Raw genomic sequence first — 25,313 nt, 5'->3', positions numbered from 1 at the left:
AGACCTATCTTAGGCTAGGCTCCCGTTTCTTTTGGCCCTCCATGTATACTGATGTACAAAAATACTGCAAATCATGCCCCACGTGCCAGAAAACCAGTGCTGTCCGTAGGTCTGAAAGGGCTCCTCTATGTTCACTGCCTGTTATCTCTACCCCATTCAAGAGAATTGCAATGGACATTGTTGGACCCTTGGAGAAGAGTAGTGCAGGTTACAAGTATATATTGGTGATCTGTGACTATGCCACCCGGTTCCCAGAAGCCTTCCCACTCCGTTCCATAACCACTCCAAAAATAATCAGTGCTCTTGTTCAGCTCTTCTCTCGTGTAGGAATCCCAGATGAAATCCTGACGGACCAAGGGACAAACTTCACCTCGCGACTGATGGTTCAACTCCACCGACAGCTGGGCATTAAAGGCTTGAGGACTACTCCCTACCATCCCCAAACGGATGGGCTTGTAGAGAGATTCAATCAAACGCTCAAGAACATGCTGAGGAAGTTTGTGGCTGACACTGGTAGAGACTGGGATAAGTGGTTACCCTTTCTGCTTTTTGCTTACAGGGAGGTGCCTCAGGCATCGACAGGTTTCTCGCCATTCGTACTCCTCTATGGATGGCCAGTGCAAGGACCACTGGACCTGCTGAAGAAGTTCTGGGAAGGTTCCCCAGTAGCTACCTCAGGACAGGGGATTGTCCAGTATGTCCTCCAGATGCGAGACAGGTTGGAACGGTACCGAGAGGAAGCTAGAGCAAACCTTCAGCAAGCCCAGAAGGCCCAGAAGAGAGGCTATGACCAGCACGCTCGCCACAGAAAGTTTGAGCCAGGACAGAAAGTCCTGCTCCTCCTTCCCTCGTCTACCAGCAAGCTCCTTGCGCAATGGCAAGGACCGTACCTAATCAGGAGGAAGATGGGCCCAGTGACCTACGAGGTGCTGCACCCGGACAAGGGTAAGAAAAAGCAAATCTACCATGTGAACCTTCTCAAGGCCTGGGAGGAGAGAGAGGAACTCTCCAAAGGAAAGTCCTTTCTGGTCCGCAGAGTAGAAGAGGATGAGTCGGATGGGGTCACAGAGGCATGGAAAGAACGAGCAGAAGTCATACTGGCTCACCTGGAAGAAGACAAGCAAGATGAGCTGAAGCAGCTGTTTGGCAAGTATCCGGCCCTCTTCAGTCAGAGACCAGGAAGAACCAAAGTCCTAGAACACGTCATTCGTTTGAAACCTGGCCAGAACCCTGTCCGCCAGCATCCTTACCGTGTGCCTGAGAGGCTGGTGGTAGCCCTCAAGGAAGAGGTCCACACCATGATAGAGATGAATGTTGTCAAGCCATCTTCAAGTGAATGGAGCAGCCCTATTGTCATTGTCCCAAAGAAGGATGGCTCTTTGCGCGTCTGCATGGACTTCCGTAAGGTGAATGCCATCTCCCAGTTTGCTGCCTATCCCATGCCCCGCATTGACGACTTACTGGAGAGAATAGGTAGAGCTCATTACATCACCACATTGGATCTCTGCAAAGGGTACTGGCAGATGCCCCTGGATGAACAATCCAAGGCCTACACTGCATTCCGGACGCCAATGGGCCTGTTCCAGTTCAAGGTCATGCCGTTTGGCCTTCATGGGGCCCCTGCGACTTTCCAGAGGCTGATGGACAAGGTCCTCCAGGACTGTGACGATTACTGTGCTGCTTACTTGGACGACGTGGTGATCTACAGCCACTCCTGGGAGGAGCACATACAGCATCTTAGCAGAGTCCTGGGGAAGATTCATGAAGCAGGCCTCACGCTTAACCTCCTGAAGTGTGAGTGGGCGAAACAGGAGACAAAGTACCTGGGTTACCAGCTGGGTAAGGGTGAAGTTCGGCCTCAGGTGGAGAAAGTGGAGTCCATCAGGAATAGCCCTCAACCCAGAACCAAGAAACAGGTGAAGTCCTTCCTAGGTCTGGCAGGGTGGTACCGGAGATTCATTCCACAGTTTTCGACCATCGCTGTCCCTCTGACCAACCTCACTTCGAAGGGGGCCAGCAACCCTGTGAAGTGGACTGAGGAGCGTGAGGAAGCCTTCATGACACTGAAAAACCGACTGTGCTCATTCCCTGTTCTCCAAACCCCTGATTATCAGAAGAGATTTCTCGTGCAGGTGGACGCTTCGGCTGTAGGAATTGGAGCTGTACTGGCCCAAGGGGAGCCAAGAGAAGAGCTTCCTGTGCTGTACCTGAGTCGGAAGCTGTTGCCCAGGGAAACCAGGTATTCTACAATTGAAAAGGAGTGCCTGGCTATAAAGTGGGCCCTAGATAGCCTCCGTTACTACCTTCTTGGGAGGGAATTTGACCTGCACACGGACCACAGAGCACTGACCTGGATCCAGACCATGAAGGACCGGAATTCTCGTGTGACCAGGTGGTATCTGGAGCTCCAGCCCTTCAGGTTCTGTGTCAGTCACAAGGCAGGAAAAGAGAACGTTACTGCGGACTACCTATCAAGGCTCCCGTACATGGTCGCTTCAGGAGAGGAGGAAGGTAATGTGACGTAGAAGTCCGTCACTGGCCGCGGGCAGCATTTGGTTCTTTAACGCACACACATATTCTTCACTCCTCCCTGCGCCATTATAAGATAAGTTAACAATGTGGGTCGACACACAAATTAACTTCTGTCTTGGTGCATGCATTTCACACCTGTCAGTGTTCATATTTGAGAGATACAATAATTATTATACTTATCAATGTTGTGGATGAGCGCATTGTTTGTTTGTTCTGTTCCTCTCTCTCCATCTCTGTAGCTTCCGGGTATGCTGGAAAAGGACCCGAGCTAAGGGAATTGGGTTGGCTTTATAGTGCCTGTCCCAAATGGCTCATTAATGCATATGGGCTTATTGAAAGATATTGTCAGTAGTGATGTAATGTTGTAAATGTTATGTTGTGATATTGTTTAAAAACATGTTGCAATGTATATCCTTTAGTATGTGTAGTTCATGGAAAATGTAGGTTTGTTTTGTTAATTGATTAATTAATTAGAGTTAATTGTTCTGAGGGGAGGGGCTAGCCCTACAAAAGGAGCCTTTCTTTCTGTCATGGAGGGTTTTTTTGTTTTGGATTGAGCTGTGGATGGGGCAGCATTGTTTTTAAGCTGTCCCATAAGGTAGACGTTGATGGCAGTACTGTTGTTTTTTTGTTCCGGAATCACTTGTAAATAAACACCTTTGCACAGAAGAACTTTTGCGGTTCCGCCATCTTTTTATTTTGATAGAGGTTAGGTTATCCAGTTTAGCCTTCTGGCCTACTCTACGTGACAGGGAGAGAGAAGGAGGGAGGGAAAGTGGGAGAGAGGGAGAGAGAAGGAGAGAAGGAGAGTGGGAGAGAGGGAGAGAGAAAGTGGGAGAGAGTGAGGGAGGGAGGTAGAGTGGGAGAGAGTGAGGGAGAAGGAGAGAAGGAGAGTGGGAGAGAGTGAGGGAGAGTGGGAGAGAGTGAGGGAGAGTGGGAGAGAGTGAGGGAGAGAGTGAGGGAGAGTGGGAGAGAGGGAGGGAGAGAGGGAGAGTGGGAGAGAGTGAGGGAGAGTGGGAGAGAGTGAGGGAGGGAGGGAGAGTGGGAGAGAGGGAGGGAGAGTGGGAGAGTGGGAGAGTGGGAGAGAGTGAGGGAGAGAGGGAGAGTGGGAGAGAGTGAGGGAGGGAGGGAGAGTGGGAGAGAGTGAGGGAGAGTGGGATATAGGGAGGGAGATAGTAAACTGAAAGGAGGTCAACAATGCTGTCTGTGTGGGTTGAGGGAGAGGAGAGTTGAAACGTATTGCAGGGCAATGATAGAGTTGGTTACAGCATAAGTACATAAGTACATACAGTACATACAAGTACATAAGGTACATAAGTACATACAGTACATACAGTACATACAGTACAGGCTAATACAATGCTGTGTGTCGGTTGAGGTAAAGAGGAGTAGAAACCATGATGACGGAGTGTAATATCTGTATTTCACATTCCTCAGTTTCACACCAGAGGATTCCTCTAAAATATTGAAGTTGAGAGTGAAGCTTGTTTTTGACGATAGTGTGTAGAACGCAGAATGCTCTTCCTCTGAGCCCAGTGGAGCATAGCAGGTCTTTAATAGGGGTATTTCAAATATCTGTGTTAAATAAGACAGTAATGTTCAAAAGAACATCACATAAAACACTTTCAAGGAGGCTGTTATTCTTCAAATAAAGACAGAGAAGGCCAAACAGAAAGAAGCAGAGGGGGGTTCTTTTTCTTGTTTTCTTTTTAACTAAAATCTATTGATTTTGTGGGTCTCGTGAACTGTAGACCTTGTTAAAGACTCAAGGTTGTTACGGAACCCACTCTGCAAAAACTGGCTGAATCAACATTCAACCGTTTCATTTCAACAAAACATTTTTAAAGTGATGACGTTAAATTAACGTGGAAAACAAATTTGCAATAAGCCATCAACGTAAGGGAATGTAATATTTTTTTTGGCCAACTTTTAACCTAAATTCAGTGACATGGTGACATGTTTTGTTGAATTCATGCTGCATTCACATTAGTTGACAACTCAGTCAAATGTAAATCAAAACTAAATTAAGTCTGTGCCCAGTGGTTAGCTTCGATCGCATACTTGAAGAAATCTATTGGCACTGTGAAATGTAATGGCTTACTCCAGCCCTCTATAAAACAAAGCTGTAATTTTCTAAAACCAAATCTCCATCTTGAAAAGTCTTTATTTTCACTCCAATCTATTGATGATACTGTAAATGAAGAGAAAGTGAAGTGCAGGGTGTTTGATCAGACTGCAGTGTGCAGAGCTGTATCCTAATGAGATCTAACTCTTTTTATCCTCAGATGAACTGAAGAACACTTTGATCTCTAATCAACATAGTAGTCCACATCTCCGACTAACAGATTCCAACTGTGAGTTCCTCTGTGCTTAATTGGTAGGTAGAATATGATTTTTGTTTAGATTTTGCACACGTACAATAGTGTACCTTTAATTTGTGTCGGAGAGAGAGACTGAGAGTGTCAGAGCCTGTGTGTTCATTCCTGCCAGTCCTTCTCTCTGCAACCTGCTTGTTAATACTCTGTTTCACACAGACACTTGGCAATTACTCACTGCATGTGCAGATCACCCCTGCTGAGGTAGCACAAAGACCTGCCTCATCCCATCCCACCCCCAACCACAACCCCATCTAGAGCCAGTGAGCCTGGAAAGCAAGCTGTTGGGCCTTTCACGTTCACCTTGTCATGTGCTATTTGCCTCTCTGCAGTGTACATATGTCCAGGTAACTGTCAAAATAAAGGAAACACCAACATAAAGTGTCTTAATAGGGCATTGGGGCACCACGAGCCAGAACAGCTTCAATGCACCTTGGTATAGATTCTACGTGTCAGGGAACTCTTTTGGAGGGATGCGACACCATTCTTAATTTGATAACACTATTGGTGCTGAAAATTGTCCATCTCCGCAGGCAATGCAGATGACTTTCGTGATTTACATAAATTCTCTGAAAACATATGGTTATATTAGCAGTACTGCACTTTTCAAGTTGCCTACTTTTGGTCAGCTAATGGCCTAACCACCGATCAAGCAACATTATGGACTAAAGGTTAAAATCCTGTTGCTGCAGGATTATTTTGCTGTGACAATATGTACAGTCTAAAGTGTGTGTGTGTGTGTCTCTCTGTTGGAGAAAGAGTGCTTTGGGTGCATGAGAATCAAAGTGCATCGTGGGAACATGGAGTTTAGAGCATTGTCCGCTCTGGAACCTTTCATCTTCTTGGGTCCTCAGCACTGAGAGACCTGCTTCTCAGAGGTCATCATAGAAAGGAATCATATAAATAGAATAAGCAGAACCAAAAACAGGTTCTCAAGTCACTTTGGATAGACCAAATGTATTTAGCTAAACCGTGATCTGACTGGCTAAATCTCTCCTCTGATTGTAGTTCTAGCTTTCAGTCCCCACTCCCCCTTTCCACCCACTCACCCATCTCTCTCTCTCTCTGTCTCTCCAGGGTCGCTCCCTCACTGTCACCTCACAGCGTCATAGTTTTATCCCTATGGCCTCTTTTTCAGGAGCATATGGCCACAAGGCCATTTTCTGTTTACCATACTTTCAACACACACACAAAGCACCCAGACAGGGCCTGAACACACACACATTTTCAGAACATTATGCCCTCAATGGTGACCCGCTTAGCTACATTGTCTGTAAGTGAGTGGTCAACTGAGAGGACCGTACACAAAGAGGGTGTGTGCATGTGCGTGTGTGCGTGCATGTGTGTGCGAGCGTGCATGTGTGTGCGAGCGTGCATGTGTGTGTGCGTGCGTCCATGTGAAATTAAGCAGTTCGGCTAGCTTCATGCACTGATATAGGGAAGGTTTGTCATTTGAGGATATAGTTCAGTCAAAGATTTGTATCTGCGGTTCAGTATTGGGGTAGGGAAATCTAAACCCTAGAGTGGTAGAATAAAGAGCTAATGTTTGCTATTATATTTATAGTGTTTTCAATTAGCTCTACCACTCCTCAGGCTCAACCATCACTCTGGTGAGGATGATCTCTCCCTTGGGACCAAGAGGGTACATGGAGTTATAATTAGCTGATGAAGACTCAATGTATATATGTGTGTGTGTGTGTGTGTGTGTGTGTGTGTGTGTGTGTGTGTGTGTGTGTGTGTGTGTGTGTGTGTGTGTGTGTGTGTGTGTGTGTGTGTGTGTGTGTGTGTGTGTGTGTGTGTGTGTGTGTGTGTGTGTGTGTGTGTGTGTGTGTGTGTGTGTGTGTGTGTGTGTGCGTGCGTGCGTGCGTGCGTGCGTGTGCTCACACACCCAGGGGAATGGGAGCTAAGGTAGCGTAGCCAAACAAAGTATATTCATCATATTCTTTCAATGAACTTTAGGCAGACATGGCAGCACGTTATGAACAGAAGTTTTGTTTGTTAGTTACTCTGTCACTGTTATGTTATGTAGCTGCCATGAGGGAGAGGGGACTGAATATTCAATTAGCTGGTTCACCTTCTACAGTAGCCTATCTATGTGGCTTCAATGGGATTTTTAAATCATCCATTTGACTGATCTCTATGTCTGCAGGTGTTCAGACATGCTGTGGGTTTTGCATTGTGAACAGTTGGTAGGCACACTGTTTGGGATGGAAACTTTAACAAACAAACACATGCTTGCATCTTCGCCAACTCCTCCCCAGGTTGTCATGGGAACTGGGGCTGCCCCCACCCCCTTCAGTCCCTTTGTCTTCATTCTCTCTGCAGTCCACCACTTTGCCTTGCAAGTGAGATGAATTCAAGTGATAAAGTAAAACATAGCAGAAACTGTTACTCTACTTAAGACGTCCGATATTGACCTATGACAATGCCTTGGTTTGGTTTGTCTTTAACAGTCATGATCAGTTATGTCATTTATATAACAGTGTTATGACGAGACACTCCAGAGATCCTATAGAATAAACACTCTCTATAGAGCTACTGTTGGAACAGTCAAGATCTACACTCTCTCTGGTTGAAGATCTCTTCATCTCTGTCTAATCTACTTCTAATGCACCTCAATAATCTCTATTCAGATCATCCAGGAGCAGGGTGGGAGGTCGAACAACATCCGCATTTCTGTCCCTCTTTTTTTCCTGACTCTTTCACTTTATCTCTCTCTTCTTTCTCTAACTCCCTCCCCCTCTCTATCATTATCCTCCTACCTCTCTCCCCTCACTTCCTTTCTCCCTTCTCCTGACTCACAAACTGAATATTTCTCTCTCCTTCCCACCATTCTATCATTCTCTCTCTCTCTATCTCCCTTTCTCTCCTCCTTTGATGTCATACCCAAACTCTCCCTGAGGGGTCAGGATGTGTAAACGTTGAGCTCTCAGATTAGCTTCTCCCCTCCTGGCTGCGTTGAGGATTCAGGACAGACAGGGCTGCAGGCTTTGTCATAGTACAGCTACAGTATGTGCAGTGACGGGCCCCAGCCTCCAGCGACGGTCTCCAGTCCGGAGCCTCCAGCGACGATCTACGTCCGGAGGTCCCGGCGACGATCCCTGCACCAGAGTCGCCACCGAAGTGGGGGGGAGCCTCAAGCGGAGCGGGGCCTGCGTCCCACACCGGAGCCCCCACCGAGAGCAGATGCCCACCCGGACCCTCCCCTATAGGTTCAGGTTTGCGGCCGGAGTCCGCACCTTTGGGGGGGGGGGGGGGGGGGTTCTGTTTAGTATCTGAGCCTGACAGAACTGTGCGCTTTAGTTTTTTTGTCTTTGTTATTTTGTTTGGTGTCGTCAATAAAAATACGATGTACGCCAACCACGCTGCGCCTTGGTCTCCTTCTACAAACGGAGCCGTTACAGTATGAGGAAGCTAGTTTATTCCCATTTGTGACACTTGGAATATACTGTGGTATTTAACGTTACAAGAAAAACAGCCTCATTTTTTATCAACTATTTGTATCAAATCAAATATAATGGCACAGCATCCCTGCTGCTGTTCTTTTGTATGCTTCAAAATGTGTTTTACAAACAGAAAGTTGTGCAGTCCTGGGATACTGGTCTCTTTCAAAATATTTGTCTCTTTTATAAACACTCCCTGACTGACTGACTCTATAGCTTATCCTCAACCTGCCAATAATGAATAACCGAATAACGTGTCAATCAATAGTACTGTACTTTAGCATTTCAGCTGAGGTCAGGGCCATCACGGACACTGCTATCGAGCCTGTCAGTCAGTGGAGTAAAGAACTCCTGATTATAGTGCTGTGGTACAGTATACAGTCTGGAAGGACATGAGAGAGATTGTCTGATATAATTAGCTAAGGTAGTCTACTCTTAATGCTTTTGACTGTTAGTGTTATGTCTCTTGGTTGGGGATTGTTTTCAGCATTACTCCTTAAACGGGATGTGTAAGAGGGACAGGAAGTGAGCCACAGAGGATGTGGTCGCACAATTTGACGCATTACCCCACATCTCTGAGTCACTGGTGTGGCGTACCACCAGTGTGCACTGAACCAAGCCAGCGTTACCACCTCTGTGCATCAAGCAAGTTTCCATCATACCAGTGCTTACTGCTTACCCAACAACAATCTACCAAAGAAAACAGTGTCTATGACATTTCAGAGTGTTGTCTGTGCAGATCTGGCTAGACATACTGCACGTATGCGTGTGACCAATGGAGTGTGAATAGAGGACTTGTTGCCGCTAGCATTTGGCTAGATGATTTCTCAGAATTTATTGATGTCATAAAAAACAAACTGTGTCAAAGTAGATGAGTGTTAAGATGACATTTCAGTTGTTTACGCCTTTTAATTCATTAGAGGATAACATTTGAGGCTGAAGTGGGTTTCGCCTAAATACGAGTCAGTCTGGTCAGTGGTCACAGACGTCAGTCAACTACACCCTGCATTCTACCTACGTCATGATGGGGTTCAGGAGAGGGACAGTTTAGGAGGACAACAGAGGGAGGAAGCTTTAAAAAGATGTTGAAGCCAAAACTTTCATTGGGCTCTTGAGCGTCTCTGCATCCTGGTAGTAATAGACTTCACACATGTACTGCACATTAGCCATGTTATGTCAAGGTCTCAGTGGTGGATGTTGCCTAACAGAATTTGGGATCATTGTACATTAAAAAGTTTAATTGAAATGTAATGTAATATTGTTGGATGTGAGGTTCAGGGATGTGGTTGACACCAGAGTGGATGAGCTCATACTTTATCTGAAAAAAGCAAACTGAGGTAGTGTTTGCCTTCTAACACAGGTCTTGGATAATTTAACTCCACACTGATCAAGCGTTAGCGATTCAGAGGTAAAGAAGCAGAACTGAAGTTATATCAGCATTTAGGTGATCTCATCCCACATCAAAAAGGTTACGTGAGCTTGTGTCATTGTGTGAAACTTTTGCTTTGAAGTAGTGGTAGGCTGGGTTTAAATGTAGACTCCCCCTCCCTCACACATGCAGTGTTGTGACTCCTGCGAATGGTGCCATGGTGACCGTGGTGGGTGAGGAGAGGAAGTGAGGGTAGGGGAAGGATGGGGAAAGGTTGGAAGGAATGAGGAGAGGATGGGAGGGCTGGGCTGGGGGCGTACACAGGGGGCAGGCAGTGTTGTGATGATAGTTCCCAGATGGAGGAGGGAGAACACACAAGGGGGACACAACACACAGTCCTGTTGGACAGCCTCTGACACTACTATCATTTCAGTCTTCCACACTACAGCTGGTTTCCATTCCCATCAGGGAGGCAATGAGATTTAGAGGGCGGGGGCCATTTGTTTATCCAAGCCCCACAAATCGGTTCTCTACACATAAACTATGACTATGAACGAGACATGAGGCCTCCCACAGTTTCCTCTCTCCTCACTTCACCTCTCCCCCTCTTTATCTAGCTCACCATCTCCTTGGTGACATCATACTGTATACGTGGCTGGAGATTGAGCTAATGTACTTCTGTTTTGGGTTTTCCTTCAGAAAACCAATCAAAAGATCAATAGATCATATAGAAATCAGCTGCCAGAATCTGTGTTTAGTGCACCATCATCAAATGCTAAATACTTAATCATGAATCTATTGAATCTATTTAAAATTATATGAATTATATGAATCTATTATAAATCTATTAATAGTTTGATTTCTCATTCCCAGTTCAAACACACCCTGTATGTAACGGCTGTTGGTGGAAGAAGGTGAGGACCAAGGTGCAGTGTGGTACGTGTTCATCTTTTTATTTCGAACTGAACACTGAATAACAAAATATCAAAGAGAATGACCGAAACAGTTCTGTGTGCTGCAGACACAAAAACAGAAAACAACTACCCACAAAACCCATGTGGGAAAAAGCTACCTAAGTATGGTTCTCAATCAGAGACAATGATAGACAGCTGCCTCTGATTGAGAACCACACCCGGCCAAACAACAAAGAAATACAAAACATAGAAAATGAACATAGAATGCCCACCCTAATCACACCCTGGCCTAACCAAAATAGAGAATAAAAGCCTCTCTATGGCCAGGGCGTGACACTGTATTAAACTAGTATGACCTCCGCTGAACGATCAACGCTCCGAGCGGCTGTGAGATGTGTCATTCATAATGCATACTGAACAATGGTTGTATAATTCAGACATTCTGTTCTGCAGGAGCAGACTGGGGATGTGTCTCAAATGGCACCAAATCCCTTATATAGCGCACTACTTTAGACCACAGCCCTATGGGCCCTGTTCAAATGTAGTACACTAAATAGGCAATAGTGTGCCATTTGGGATGCAACCTGGGTGTTATTTCCAGCCAGTGTTTTTTACATTTAGTCAGCACTCCTGGGGAGGGAGTCCAGATTTAGCACCACGTCCCTGGATCAGTGTTCAATAATAGATGAGGAGCCTAGCCTTGCATGTGTGTGTGTGTGTCGGGTGTTTGTGTCAGGTGTTTGTGTATGTGAGTGTGTATGGTGTTTGTGTATGTGAGTGTGTACATACCCATGTGTGTGTTCGTGTGCGTATATGTGCTTCAGTGTAGACCATTGTATGCCTTGTCAACTGCAGGGTCAATGCTTTGGCAAAGCCATGACAGGTGTGTCCTGTCTCTAGGGCAGACCGGGAGCAATTATTCATTCATTTATGCATCTGCCAACACACCTCATTTGTCTGGAAAGGTTGTTTTAATAGAGAACATCTCTTCTACAGTAGATTCACTCTTTTACTATAGGATGGAGAACAAGAGACCTCTGCTTAATACAAGAAGATCAACAGAACAGTAACACATAACCATCCACTCTGTTACAGCAATTATTTACATGTTATGGTGTAACTATCATTAGAGGACAATGAAAACAGGACACACCACATGACAAGGAACATACAGAGAAGGGTCATTTAGGGCTATGTTCATGGGGAAGGGTGGAGGTTGTTCACCCCCCCATTACAGGACACTAGAGCTGCTAGATTCTGCCCTTCGTGGCTCTTCTTATGTCAGATAGAGTGATTTGTGTCATATTCTCTATGGCACTGTTTCTCTTATCTGTGTCCTCTGGTGTGTGTATTTATGTTTCCAGAACTCTCAAAGACCCCAGCCCCTCTCAAGGACCATTCCCCACCAGTTCCTGAGTTCACGTGGTACACTGTGTGTGTGTGAGAGAGAGAGAGAGAGAGAGAGAGAGAGAGAGAGAGAGAGAGAGAGAGAGAGAGAGAGAGAGAGAGAGAGAGAGAGAGAGAGAGAGAGAGAGAGAGAGAGAGAGAGAGAGACTGTGTGTGAGACTGTGTCTGTTCCCAAAACCTTGGGTCACGCGGAACAATTTATTGTCCATAAACAAAACAATAAAGGGTGTGTGCTTGTTTTTAGATATCCTCTGACGTCCTTCGAGGGTGTGTGTGACGTCCCTCAAGGGTGTGTGTGACGTCCCTCAAGGGTGTGTGTGACGTCCCTCAAGGGTGTGTGATGTCCCTTGAGGGGCATAACATGTCCTGAGAAGCAGGTGTGTTGAACAATCTATAACAAAAACCTCCAGGCTCCATAACCCCTATCCTTACTGCCTGTCAGCTCTCTCTCTCTTTCTCTAGATACACTATCCTCCCTGTCATTCCTCTTGTTCTCTTCCTCCCTTTCACTTTCTTCCCTTTCTTTCTAATCAGCATCCCTCACTCCACAGACTTAGAATATAATTTATTGTCATGACTATTAAAATGATGAGTGAGGCCAAAGTTCTGTTCCCTTCATTTCTTAATTTCTCTTCTTTGGTTCAGCCTCATGAATAACATTAGTTGTTGTCTTCTTGTGTCTTGCCAACTGAAATCGTCTCATCATAGGCTCAAAGATAAACAGCTGAACCACATGCACCAACAACAGACTGCAGTCTGGTTAATGTCTAAGCACACACACATATACCCACACAACACAACACAATACAACACACTTGGATTCAAGCCACGTATACGCTACGTGTATTACCTTAACAGTTATTCAACATGTTTTCTAGGAATCCAAAAGGATGGGGGGGCGGAAACCTTTTATCAAAGGTGATGACAAACTCCTCTAGAGAAAGTAGCAACCAACAGAGACATTTACCAAACACAAAAGGCACACACTTCCCTTTATGGACTTTACAAAGACCTAACTAAGTGTTCAATAAAGCAAAATAAATTGCCTCATGTATGAAACAAGGGAACAAACACAATGTTCTGCTTTCTTGTCGTTACTATCTGCCTAGTTAATTACACTGACTCATCCACCACAGATCCTCATCATCAGTCCTCTCTGACAGGCTACATTTCTCTGTCAGACTGGTCCTCACCATCAGTCCTCCCTGACAGGCTATAGCAATATGTCAGTCTGGTCCTCACCATCAGTCCTCCCTGGCAGGCTACAGCACTCTGTCAGTCTGGTCCTCACCATCAGTCCTCCCTGGCAGGCTACAGCACTCTGTCAGTCTGGTCCTCACCATCAGTCCTCCCTGGCAGGCTACAGCTCTCTGTCAGACTGGTCCTCACCATCAGTCCTCCCTGGCAGGCTACAGCACTCTGTCAGTCTGGTCCTCACCATCAGTCCTCCCTGGCAGGCTACATTTCTCTGTCAGTCTGGTCCTCACCATCAGTCCTCCCTGGCAGGATAGAGCACTCTGTCAGTATGGTCCTCACCATCAGTCCTCCCTGGCAGGCTAGAGCACTCTGTCAGACTGGTCCTCACCATCAGTCCTCCCTGGCAGGCTACAGCTCTCTGTCAGACTGGTCCTCACCATCAGTCCTCCCTGGCAGGCTACAGCACTCTGTCAGTCTGGTCCTCACCATCAGTCCTCCCTGGCAGGCTACAGCACTCTGTCAGTCTGGTCCTCACCATCAGTCCTCCCTGGCAGGCTACATTTCTCTGTCAGTCTGGTCCTCACCATCAGTCCTCCCTGGCAGGCTACATTTCTCTGTCAGTCTGGTCCTCACTCTGTCAGTCTGGTCTTCCCTGGCAGGCACCTCAGTCCTCCCTGGAACTGGTCCTCACCATCAGCTACATTTCTCTGTCAGTCTGGTCCTCACCTTCAGTCCTCCCTGGCAGGCTAGGAGCACTCTGTCAGTCTGGTCCTCACCATCAGTCCTCCCTGGCATTTCTCTGTCAGGCATCAGTCCTCCCTGGCAGGCACTCTGTCAGTCTGGTCCTCACCATCAGTCCTCTCTGACAGGCTACAGCACTCTGTCAGTCTGGTCCTCACCATCAGTCCTCTCTGACAGGCTACAGCACTCTGTCAGACTGCCGTCAGACTGCCATCATTTTCAGATCAGGAAAAAACAAAAACAACTGCATCATTATCACCCCATACAAGCAGCGGTTTAGGAGCATCATTATCACCCATACAAGCAGCGGTTTACGAGCACTACCTAACATATATTGCCTCCCTAATGTCCCTCTATTCCTTACATCTAGCCGTACTATTTCACATAAAATGACTACTTTGAAAGAGAAAATGTTGCTGTACATCCATAAATTAATTTGATATGTTTTCGCCTCTGACAGTCTGACCCCGAGGGTTTCTGCATGGGAGCTGGGAGGCGCCTGCCTGCCTCTCACTTGAAGCATGAACAGTGCAATGCATTCTGACGTTTCTCTCGCTCACACAGCTGTTGAGGTTGAGGAGCGAAGCTTGCGCAGCTCTGCATGAAATTACTGATAATTCAAAGGCGCGCGCCGAGAACACCATGCATCCCGATTTGGAACGGGTGTCCGTACCTTTCATGTGCTGTCGGAGAAAACACTTTGCGTAATTTACCCAGGAATGCACCTTGAAGAAGGCAGCCATTCTGGAGCCGAGCGCTTTATTTTGAAACAGTGGGTCTTTTCCAGTCAGTTTCTGCTTCAACGATCTGTTTTCAAATAAGGATGTACAGAAAATCTAATCAACCATAAAAGGCTGGAGATATCAAAGTGGAAAGGTTACTGTAGGAAATAAAGTGGGGACTGTGACTGTGCGTATTCTGGTTTCTCCCAACGAAAGCAAGTAGTCTATATGGTTACGCGCACGTTGTGCTTTGTGAGAACAAGACATCAACCAATGGAAGATGGTCCGGTTTGTTCTTTGTGCTTTAATATTAGCTTTGGCTGACTTGAATTAAAGAATAACTGTAGGCCTATATAACATCCGTGGAATTGACCGTTTATTCCCCACCGTTCAAATGCTGGAATGGCTAGTGGTTTTGTGTATTGTGGTTCTGGTGGCCGTTATTTGGCCAGCTTCGAAATATTTTGGTACCCAGGGCGAGCCAGACGCACTCCTCCAGAGGCTCGGAATTTCACGGCGGCAAACGAAGGAGAGGGTCTCGGAGAGGTGCGTCTCTGACCGGGAGGTCCCGGGGGACTGTGCTAATGCCCAGACACCGGACTTGGAAGGTGAGAATAAAGTTCCCGCTGTTGCGCTGATATGCAAACCCTCGGCGCTGGCCAACTATCTCTTCAAACACTGCAGGACTTTCAGCAATTTCACGGCGTGCACCGGATGGACATGGCGGGCGAGTGCGTTTCTTCAGACAGTCTACGGCGCGTGCTGGCCGTACAAGAGCCGGGTGCATTTCGTGCGAGACTACTTGCAGTTGAGTGACGATGGTCTCGTGGCACTGGACTGGGCAGTTTCGGTGGCGGGTGCGTCGTACCAGAAACGGAGGAGAACCTCGAGTAATTCCACGAGTCCAATCCTCCTCATCATACCCAACTCTTTCGGGAAAATCACTAGAAATGTGCTGAAGGTAGCCTAATGATTTAATGAATGATGAAATACCATGCAATACCTTCTCATAACCAGGCTTATTCTTGTTCATCATGTGAAAACACCCTCAACCATAGTGTGCCCAGTGCCCACCTACACCTGTTATTAGGCCTACAGTATGTGCTAAGGCTTGTCTTATGGTCTTAATGGGGGCAAAATTATACTAATTGTCTTGCTCCTTTTTTAAACCTCTGCTCTGACAACATAGCGGTTACTTAGAACACATCTTACAGTGTTACAGTTACAGTGCTATGGATGTCTATTGGGGGCTGTTGTGAACTGTCTCAGGGGCAGAAATAAGATTTACATCAACTCTAGCCATCTCTACACTGTAATGGGGTTACTGTTAATATACAGGCAGCTTGGTGGCAAGTACAATGATGTATTTCATATAACAGTACATCTCTTTAATAACACAGTCTCAAAGCAAGTACTGTATAATGACATGCAGTACAATACTGTAAAATTGACTGTATTATACTGTAAACAAGTAAAATGCTACCATAATCAGTATGAATGGATGGATGAATTTAATTAAATTAATTAAGGGGAGGGTTTTGTATTTCACAAAACTGTAATTACAAGGGATTAGTGCAAGCAGGTTGGCTGCTAGGGAAAGTGTTGACACATTACAGCATATTAATGAATATCTGGGGCTTTATATCACTTGCGCTTCTAGAGGTCATTACAAAGGCTTGGCAGCGACTACAGATCAAAACAGACCAAAAGGGCAAAATGCTCAACCATTTAAGGTTTAGGACTAACTGCCACTTCAATCTGTCCCCCATACAAATGGATGGATCACTATAACCAGAAAGGAGTTCAATTGTTACATCATTCTCACTCACAGGTGCAACAAATACAGCCTCTTACAAGGCAGCCTCAAAATATGTTCATGAGCCAGAAACAACAATACCATGCACCCACTAGTGGTCAAAATGTTTTTGGTGCTCCAAAGACACATTACAGTATTGTATTCTGTGGGGTGGAAATACATTACCATTTGAAATACATCCATTATTTCCCCGCCCACAACATTTTACCACAATGCACCATCATTTACCGTATGCTGCAGCAAAATGTTTCATAGTATTTCACTGTTGATAATACCCCAAATGACTGTATAATTTACTGTTTTCCGTTACAGTGTAGTTATTATGACTTAATTGATCATCATATATTATATGCAGACACATAACAAAGCCTATCTCATGGTCATACAATTCTCTGCCACACCATTCATTGTTGAAGGTTCAATCTGTGAAGTTATTTGTAATGGTGAAATTACATACATAGTGAAATTATGTCTAATTCATCGTTGCAGTGGTGTAAAAAAGGAGGTTGGACGAGATATGAGAAAGCACCAGTGCCAATGGCTATTTCCATTGAGCATGGGGGGGGGGGGCATCTTCATTCAAGTCAGTCTTGGCAAGGTGAGGAAGAGAGCAAGAAAGCGAACAACGAGCACAGCGCCATGCTGTAAAACCAGGGTTCAATACAGTGATTGTGGTAATTGAGAAACGCTTTTACAAGGCTTTGCTCTGCCTGGGCAGGTTATGAGTGAAAGGATCACATCACTGCAGCTGTACTCCCAATAGTCTAGTCCCAGATCAGTTTGTGCTGTCTTGCCAACTCATACCATTATCAGCAAGATAGCACAAACAGATCTGGGATCAGGCTACACTCCAATTAGAATGAGTCAGAGTGCCCTGCGGTCCAGGCAATGTTGCTAGATTCTTCTGACACATTCTACCCCAACTAGATCAAAAAACCTGCCCAATCCACTATAAAGTATCCCAATTGATTGTAAAACTGTCCAATCTGGACAGGCTTGCATTGTTACAAGCCTGATTTATGTACTCTTACTGTTGTGAGCAACAAAAAGTCACAACCTTGACTGCCAACACCCCCTACTAGCCTAGTCTGTCAACAATGGGAGCATTCATAGGCGCTGATACATTATCAACAGCCTGTCAAGAGTCAGCAGAAGAATGGGAATTTAGACTACGGTTTAAGTTAATTATTTTGTTTGTAGTCTAGGGAGATGTTGGGAGAAAGAGATGGAGGGAGGAGAGGGGGAAATAGAAAGAATGAGAGATGCGAGAGGGACATTTGGAGAAAAATGTATTCTATCAAATGTGACTTTTCTGTTTTCTGGGAGATGGAGAGATGAAGAAATGGAATTTTGAGTAAAAGTTCAAGTGAATGATTCTTTACGTCCATAGCCTAGGGAAATGGGGGAAGAAAGAGAGAGAGAGGGATATGGGAAGAAAGATTTAACTACAATTTAATTCTGTCAGATTTGACTTTCCTTTTTGCTGGGAGATCGAGGGTGCATCAGAGCAAAAGAGAGGGTGATGGGAAGAATGAGAGAGAGAGAGAGAGAGGAAGAAATAGAAAGATAGATTGAGTAAAGGGCAAATTATGATGGATTCTTTTTTCTTTTGTCTTTCTGGGTCAACTCCAATTGTGTGTTTGTGTGTGTGTATGTGTATGTGAGAGAGAAAGAGGGAGTCAGAAAGAAATAAAGAGAGAGAGAGAGAGCGAGGGAAAGATAAAGATGAGATAAGAAGAGACAGGGAGAGGAAGAGAGAGCACATTTGTGTATTTTGAGAGAGCTAAATCAGTGTGTTTGGACATCATCCTTTCTAGATGAGACTTTGTCATCCTTTTTCATAATGAGATTGTCTTTGTTTACCCTCTCACCCATGTTATGTTCCAGTAGTTGGGCATATACTGTAGCGTATGGGCCTACATTCCATCACAGCAAACGCACACACCATAAAAGTGTCTAGAAACAGACATTAAATGGCAGGTGTTGCAAATTTAGTCCCAAGTGTGCCTATTCCATATGTAGTGCACTATATAGGGAATAGGGTGCCATTTGGGATGCAGTCATATTCTTGCTCAGTCCTGCTGCCCTGGCTATACAGTATGAAACTATGCAGAGTGTGCGGTGGATGATTTGTTAGAGGACAGTTATAGGATTTATGCCCTCTATCCCTCTAACGGCCTGAGTTGTAGCAAGCTAGTCTGCGGTCTTTCCAGTCCCATTTTCCCTCATAACTCCCCAACACAGATCTGAGCTGTCTGGGTTGGTTTAGCGTTGCGCTCCAAATAGTTTTCACCATATTTCTTTCGCCTGTCCAGTACAGTCAGATCTGTGAGATCACATCTGAGTGTGGATTTTACAGGCTTGTGTCCAGACACAGGACACCAATGTCTAGACGTTTATTACACAATTATTCAAGCCAGTGAGTAAGACTGAACTATGGTAATTCGGAGCTAGACAAATGCCTGGTTCAAAGTATACCCTCAGTCTTCCAACATGGCAGAAGCCAAAGAAGCCAAAGTGAATGCTGATGATGACTTGACGTTAATTCACACATTGTTGCATTGATGATGAACTTGACTGTGTTTCAGTATGATGAACTTGACTGTGATTTATGATCAAAATCCAGTATGATGAAATGATACCCCTCCAGTATGATGAACTTGACTGTGATACCATCCAGTATGATGAACTTGACTGTGATACCATCCAGTATGATGAACTTGACTGTGATACCCCTCCAGTATGATGAACTTGTGATACCCTCAGTATGATGAACTTGACTGTGATACCATCCAGTATGATGAACTTGACTGTGATACCCCTCCAGTATGATGAACTTGACTGTGATACCCCTCCAGTATGATGAACTTGATGAACAGTATGATGAACTTGACTGTGATACCCTCCATGATGAACTTGATGATACAGTATGATGAACTTGACTGTGATACCCTCCAGTATGATGAATTTGACTGTGATACCCTCCAGTATGATGAACTTGACTGTGATACCCTCCAGTATGATGAACTTGACTGTGATACCCTCCAGTATGATGAACTTGACTGTGATACCCTCCAGTATGATGAACTTGACTGTGATACCCTCCAGTATGATGAACTTGACTGTGATACCCCTCCAGTATGATGAACTTGACTGTGATAGCCCTTCAGCATGATGAATTTGACTGTGATAGCCCTTCAGCATGATGACTTTACCTCTGCATTTAACAGCTGTGTTATGAGAGTGATGATGTCATTTCTACTTACTCCATTTCTACGGTTGTTTGAGTCAGAGACAAATCCATTTGGTCTTGTTCACAGAGCTATGTTCAGGCTGAATGGTGGACCTTCAATATTTGTGGAAGTTTGTGAGAGTTTGGCATCGTTCGTCTGAAGAATGTGGCAGTGTGTAAATGTGTGTGCAGATGCATACACATGAGTGTGTGCAGGGGTCTGTGTAGGCATATGTGTGGCAGGATGTACTGCAGGTGTTTTGTGCAGGCATGTGCATGCTTCTGAGTGACAGTGTGTAGGTGTGTGTCTGCGACTGTACAGGCATGAGTTTAAGTGTGAGTGTTGGCGTGTGCATACTTCCGTGTTTCACGAGTCTCAGTGACAAGAATTCCTCATGGGCTCGACACTGGCAGCATCGTCCAGAAGTCCAGAGGGAAAACAAATGGAGGACTGGAGCAAAGATGATCTGCTTTATACCTCATCATCCTTATGTTGGAAAACTGTACTTCAATGAAATAGTGTCGCCACCTCAATACTACTGTGATCCACGATAATAGTAGGATGAATTCATTCAGAGAGGGAGAGAGAGATGTTGAGAAAGAAACAGAGAGACAGCAGGAGGAAGAGAAAGAGAAGGAAAGGTTGAGACAGAGGAAAGAGAGAAAAGATGATATCCAGGTATTAGTATTGGTATTAGAGTTTCTTAACTCTGTAAATATTTAATGTAGTGATCTGTTACAGCTCCTCTTGGTCTCTCTCTAATCACTGTCTTTTCAGATATCTGTGAAGCTGTACATTCATACTCTGTTGGTGTGTTTCAAATGGCACCCTATTCCCTATAAAGTGGACTACTTTATATAATTAGTGCACTATATAGGGAATAGGATGCCATGTCAGATGCAGCCTGTGTTGGTGTTGTTACAGTTCATAGTCAGTTGAAACATCATGCATTAATGAATTCATGTATTTAAATAGGGCTTTTACATTGACCTAACACTATGAATTGCATGATGTTCTGTTTCTGTGTCCTTCAGCTCTGTGAGGTGGCGTTGTCCCATGGCTACCTACCCGTGGTGTTTAACCGGCGCAGCCACAACGCCACCCCCCTCAGCACCGTCAAGCTGCAGCAGTTTGGCGACCCAGGTGACCTACGCGAGGCCGTGCGCTACGTGCGCTACAGGCAGCCTGTGAGCCGGCTGTACGCGGTGAGCGAGAGCACCGGGTCCGGCCTCCTCCTCTCCTACCTGGGAGAGTGTGGTTCATCCAGCTACGTGACGGCCGCCGCCTGCCTCTCGCCAGTGTTCCGCTGCCAGAGCTGGTTTGAGAAAGGACCCATCTGGCCCCTACACTGGGCTCTGGTGACTTACCAGAGGATATGCCTCAGCAGGTAAAGGATGGAGGAAGGGGGAAGGAAGGGAGTGGAGGGGAAGGAAGGGAGGGAGAGGGGATGGTGGAGAGAGAGAGAAACCTGATTGAGAAGAGGAGAAGAAAGGGAACGATGTCAAATACCCTGATATTATAGGATTTTATTAAAATACAATACCATAACCATGGCAACCGGTGTCCTGCAACCGGTGTCCTATTGATCGAGCGGGGCATCGGGACCCAACTTGTGGTTTCACAATCAATGCTAACAAGGATGTTACAGAGCCTTGCAGCTCTTCTAAATGTATTTACTGATTGTACTTTATTTACTGATTGTACTTGTTTGTGTGTGTGGGTGTTGTGGGTCTGTCTCTTTGTTTGCATGTGTGTGTTCATGTCTGTGTACTGTATATCTAGGTACAGGACAGTGCTGGGTGAGACAGTGCACACAGACACCCTTTTCTCCAGCTGTTCCCTGCGTGGCCTGGAGGAGGTGCTGTTCTGCCAGCAGCCAGGCCCTAAAGGAGCCCTGGCCCTAGCAGCGGGCAGCAGTGGGGGAGCCTGGGAGGCCTACTGGGAACGCAATGAACCCCTCCGGGACGTAGACGAAGTCGCCGTCCCCGTTCTGAGTGTCTGTGCTCAGGATGACCCTATCAGAGGAGACCCCCAGTCTACCCTACCCCTGGAACTCTTCGAGAGCAACCCCCACTTCTTCCTGCTGCTGACCACCACGGGGGGACACTGTGGCTTTAACACCCAGGAAGGGAGTGCTTTCTCTGGGGGAGTGACCGGTGGAGGGACCCCTGGGACTAGCTGGAGCCACCAGGCCTTGCTGGAGTTCTTCAGGGCCACCACAGACTTCATTGCGGCAGAGGAGAGGGCTAAGCAGGCTGCCAGACGGAGGGGCCTGGGGGGTAGCAGCCAGGGCAAAGTCTTCAGACATCGTAGTGTCAGTACCTGTAAGAGGCTGCCCGCATGCTCACATAATATACACACTATCTACAACTGGCAGAGGTCTTATACACGATGAGCTGGGGTGAGGATATTGGATATTATGGATGATAAGGGATTGATATTATGGATCAGAAGGGATTGATATTATGGATGATAAGGGATTGATATTATGGATGATAAGGGATTGTATCTGCAGAACAAGAGAGCTTTGCATTTAAGGGCTGAAAATTAATCTGTGTGTCCCAGCCACCTGGGTAATTGATGGAACAGGGTTTCATCGACACACACACACTCTCAGAAATTGAGGATGAACACTTCAAAACACACTAGGGGTAACCAGAAAAGCCTGTGTGTGTGTGTTTGTGTGCGTTTGTTCCCGCCCGATGACTGTCCAAAAATGCCCATCTGGACACTGGACTGCCAGTATTTCTCTGACGAGCCAATCAGATTCAAGAGGAAAATTTGTGTAATGATATTGTGATATTTTGCTGAACTGGGTGGAACCTGTTGGGTCTGTGGGTTTTCCCACATGTTGTAATTCAAACTCTGACTGAGGTTTGTTGAATGTAGCTGGAATTTACGACTTTGAATTGGCACGGTTAGTGACATGATGATTTTCATGTAGATTTCTCAACAATGTTAAACCTCTGTTAAATGTGTTAAATGATGTGAATGATTGGTAAGGAACAATGTAATAAAACAAAACTATGAGGGAACATGTATCATGCAAGCATTTCATTTTGGTCACATACTGTTAATTTGTGTCCAGACATAATTACAGTAACACTGTGTAACATTGTATCAATTACAGTTACTGTATGTGGAACTTTATGTACTGTACAATACTTTACGTGTCATACTTTGAACTTTGTGACTATGTAAAGCAGAGTTCTGTTTGTCTGAGCATTCATAAAACGCATGGAGAGTTTTCCATTTAGACCACTCCTAAAATAGCTGTATGCCCAGAGCGATGCCACTGTCTTTGTGTGTATGTGTGTGCGTGTGCATGTGTGCGTGTGTGTGTGTGTGTGTGCCTGTGTGTGTGTGGGTCTGCGTGTGCGTGTGTGTCTGTGTGATCTAATTAGACATCTCTCCGCGGTGTGTCCCTACAGATCATCATCCACTCAGACAGCTGCTACTGCTGGACCACAGCTTCAGTTAACATCTAACCCTAACCCTTTACAAAATACACTACCTTTCCTTGGTGGCATCTTTGGGAGCAATTTCCAAACGCCTGGAGGTACTACGTTCATCTGTACAAACAATAGTATGCAAGTATAAACAACATGGGACCACGCAGCCGTCATACCTCTCAGGAAGGAGACGCGTTCTGCCTCCTAGAGATGAACGTACTTTGGTTCGAAAAGTGCAAATCAATCCCAGAACAACAGCAAAGGGCCATGTGAAGATGCTGGAGGAAACAGGTACAGAAGTATCTACAGCGGGACAAAAAAGTATTTAGTCAGCCACCAATTGTGCAAGTTCTCCCACTTAAAAAGATGAGAAAGGCCTGTCATTTTTATCATAGGTACACTTCAACTATGACAGACAAAATTAGAAGAAAAAAAATCCAGATAATCACATTGTAGAATTTTTAATGAATTTATTTGCAAATTATGGTGGGAAAAAAGTATTTGGTCACCTACAAACAAGCAAGATTTCTGGCTCTCACAGACCTGTAACTTCTTTAAGAGGCACCTGTTTGAACTTGTTTATCAGTATAAAAGACACCTGTCCACAACCTCAAACAGTCACACTCCAAACTCCACTTTGGCCAATACCAAAGAGCTGTCAAAGGACACCAGAAACAAAATTGTAGACCTGCACCAGGCTGGGAAGACGGAATCTGCAATAGGTAAGCAGCTTGGTTTGAAGAAATCAACTGTGGGAGCAATTATTAGGAAATGGAAGACATACAATAATATAATAAATAATATATGCCATTTAGCAGACGCTTTTATCCAAAGCGACTTACAGTCATGTGTGCATACATTCTACGTATACAAGACCACTGATAATCTCCCTCGATCTGGGGCTCCACGCAAGATCTCACCCCGTGGGGTCAAAATGATCACAAGAACGGTGAGCAAAAATCCCAGAACCACACGGGGGGACCTAGTGAATCACCTGCAGAGAGCTGGGACCAGCGTAACAAAGCCTACCATCAGTAACACACTACGCCGCAAGGGACTAAAATCCTGCAGTGCCAGACGTGTCCCCAGTACGTAAGCCAGTACATTTCAAGGCCCTTCTGAAGTTTGCTAGAGAGCATTTGGATGATCCAGAAGAAGATTGGGAGAATGTCATATGGTCAGATGAAACCAAAATAGAACTTTTTGGTAAAAACTAAACTTGTCGTGTTTGGAGGACAAAGAATGCTGAGTTGCATCCAAAGAACACCATACCTACTGTGAAGCATGGGGGTGGAAACATCATGCTTTGGGGCTGTTTTTCTGCAAAGGGACCAGGACGACTGATCCGTGTAAAGGAAAGAATGAATGGGGCCATGTATCGTGAGATTTTGAGTGAAAACCTCCTTCCATCAGCAAGGGCATTGAAGATGAAACGTGGCTGGGTCTTTAAGCATGACAATGATCCCAAACACACCGCCCGGGCAATGAAGGAGTGGCTTCATAAGAAGCCTTCCAAGGTCCTGGAGTGGCCTAGCCCGTCTCCAGATCTCAACCCCATAGAAAATCTTTGGAGGGAGTTGAAAGTCTGTGTTGCCCAGCAACAGCCCCAAAACATCACTGCTCTAGAGGAGATCTGCATGGAGGAATGGGCCAAAATACCAGCAACAGTGTGTGAAAACCTTGTGAAGACTTACAGAAAACGTTTGACCTCTGTCAATGCCAACAAAGGGTATATAACAAAGTATTGAGATAAACTTTTGTTATTAACCAAATACTTATTTTCCACCATAATTTGCAAATTAATTAATAAAAAATCCTACAATGTGATTTTCTGGATTTTTTTTCTCATTTTGTCTGTCATAGTTGAAGTGAACCTATGATGAAAATCACAGGCCTCTTTCATCTTTTTAAGTGGGAGAACTTGCACAATTGGTGGCTGACTAAATACTTTTTTGCCCCACTTTATATCCACAGTAAAATGAGTCCTATATCGACATAACCTGAAATGCCGCTCAGCAAGGAAGAAGCCTCTGCTCCAAAACCGCCATAAAAAAGCCTACGGTTTGCAACTGCATATGGGAACAAAGATCATACTTTTTGGAGAAATGTCCT

General features: G+C 45.3%; 1 protein-coding gene across 1 annotated transcript; it reads left to right on the top strand.

Moving 5' to 3' along the window:
• The first annotated feature begins 14,505 nt into the window (after positions 1–14,505).
• LOC124006328 (protein ABHD15-like) lies at positions 14,506–22,799 on the top strand. Its single transcript, XM_046316284.1, has 3 exons — positions 14,506–15,661; positions 20,784–21,136; positions 21,532–22,799. The coding sequence occupies exons 1-3, from the start codon at positions 15,095–15,097 to the stop codon at positions 22,142–22,144; spliced, it is 1,533 nt and encodes a 510-aa protein (XP_046172240.1). The 5' UTR covers positions 14,506–15,094; the 3' UTR covers positions 22,145–22,799.
• Positions 22,800–25,313: the final 2,514 nt, after the last annotated feature.

This window comes from Oncorhynchus gorbuscha, linkage group LG19, assembly GCF_021184085.1.
Source record: "Oncorhynchus gorbuscha isolate QuinsamMale2020 ecotype Even-year linkage group LG19, OgorEven_v1.0, whole genome shotgun sequence".
In the NCBI taxonomy this organism is placed as follows: Eukaryota; Metazoa; Chordata; class Actinopteri; order Salmoniformes; family Salmonidae; genus Oncorhynchus; species Oncorhynchus gorbuscha.
This window is presented reverse-complemented; position numbering and strand designations above follow the sequence as displayed.

Excerpts from the sequence above, each read along its gene's own strand:
- LOC124006328 (XM_046316284.1), top strand. The coding sequence starts at position 15,095 with ATGCTGGAATGGCTAGTGGTTTTGTGTATTGTGGTTCTGGTGGCCGTT. Across the intron at positions 15,662-20,783 it reads TCACTAGAAATGTGCTGAAG|CTCTGTGAGGTGGCGTTGTC; the intron begins GTAGCCTAATGA and ends TGTGTCCTTCAG. Across the intron at positions 21,137-21,531 it reads CAGAGGATATGCCTCAGCAG|GTACAGGACAGTGCTGGGTG; the intron begins GTAAAGGATGGA and ends CTGTATATCTAG.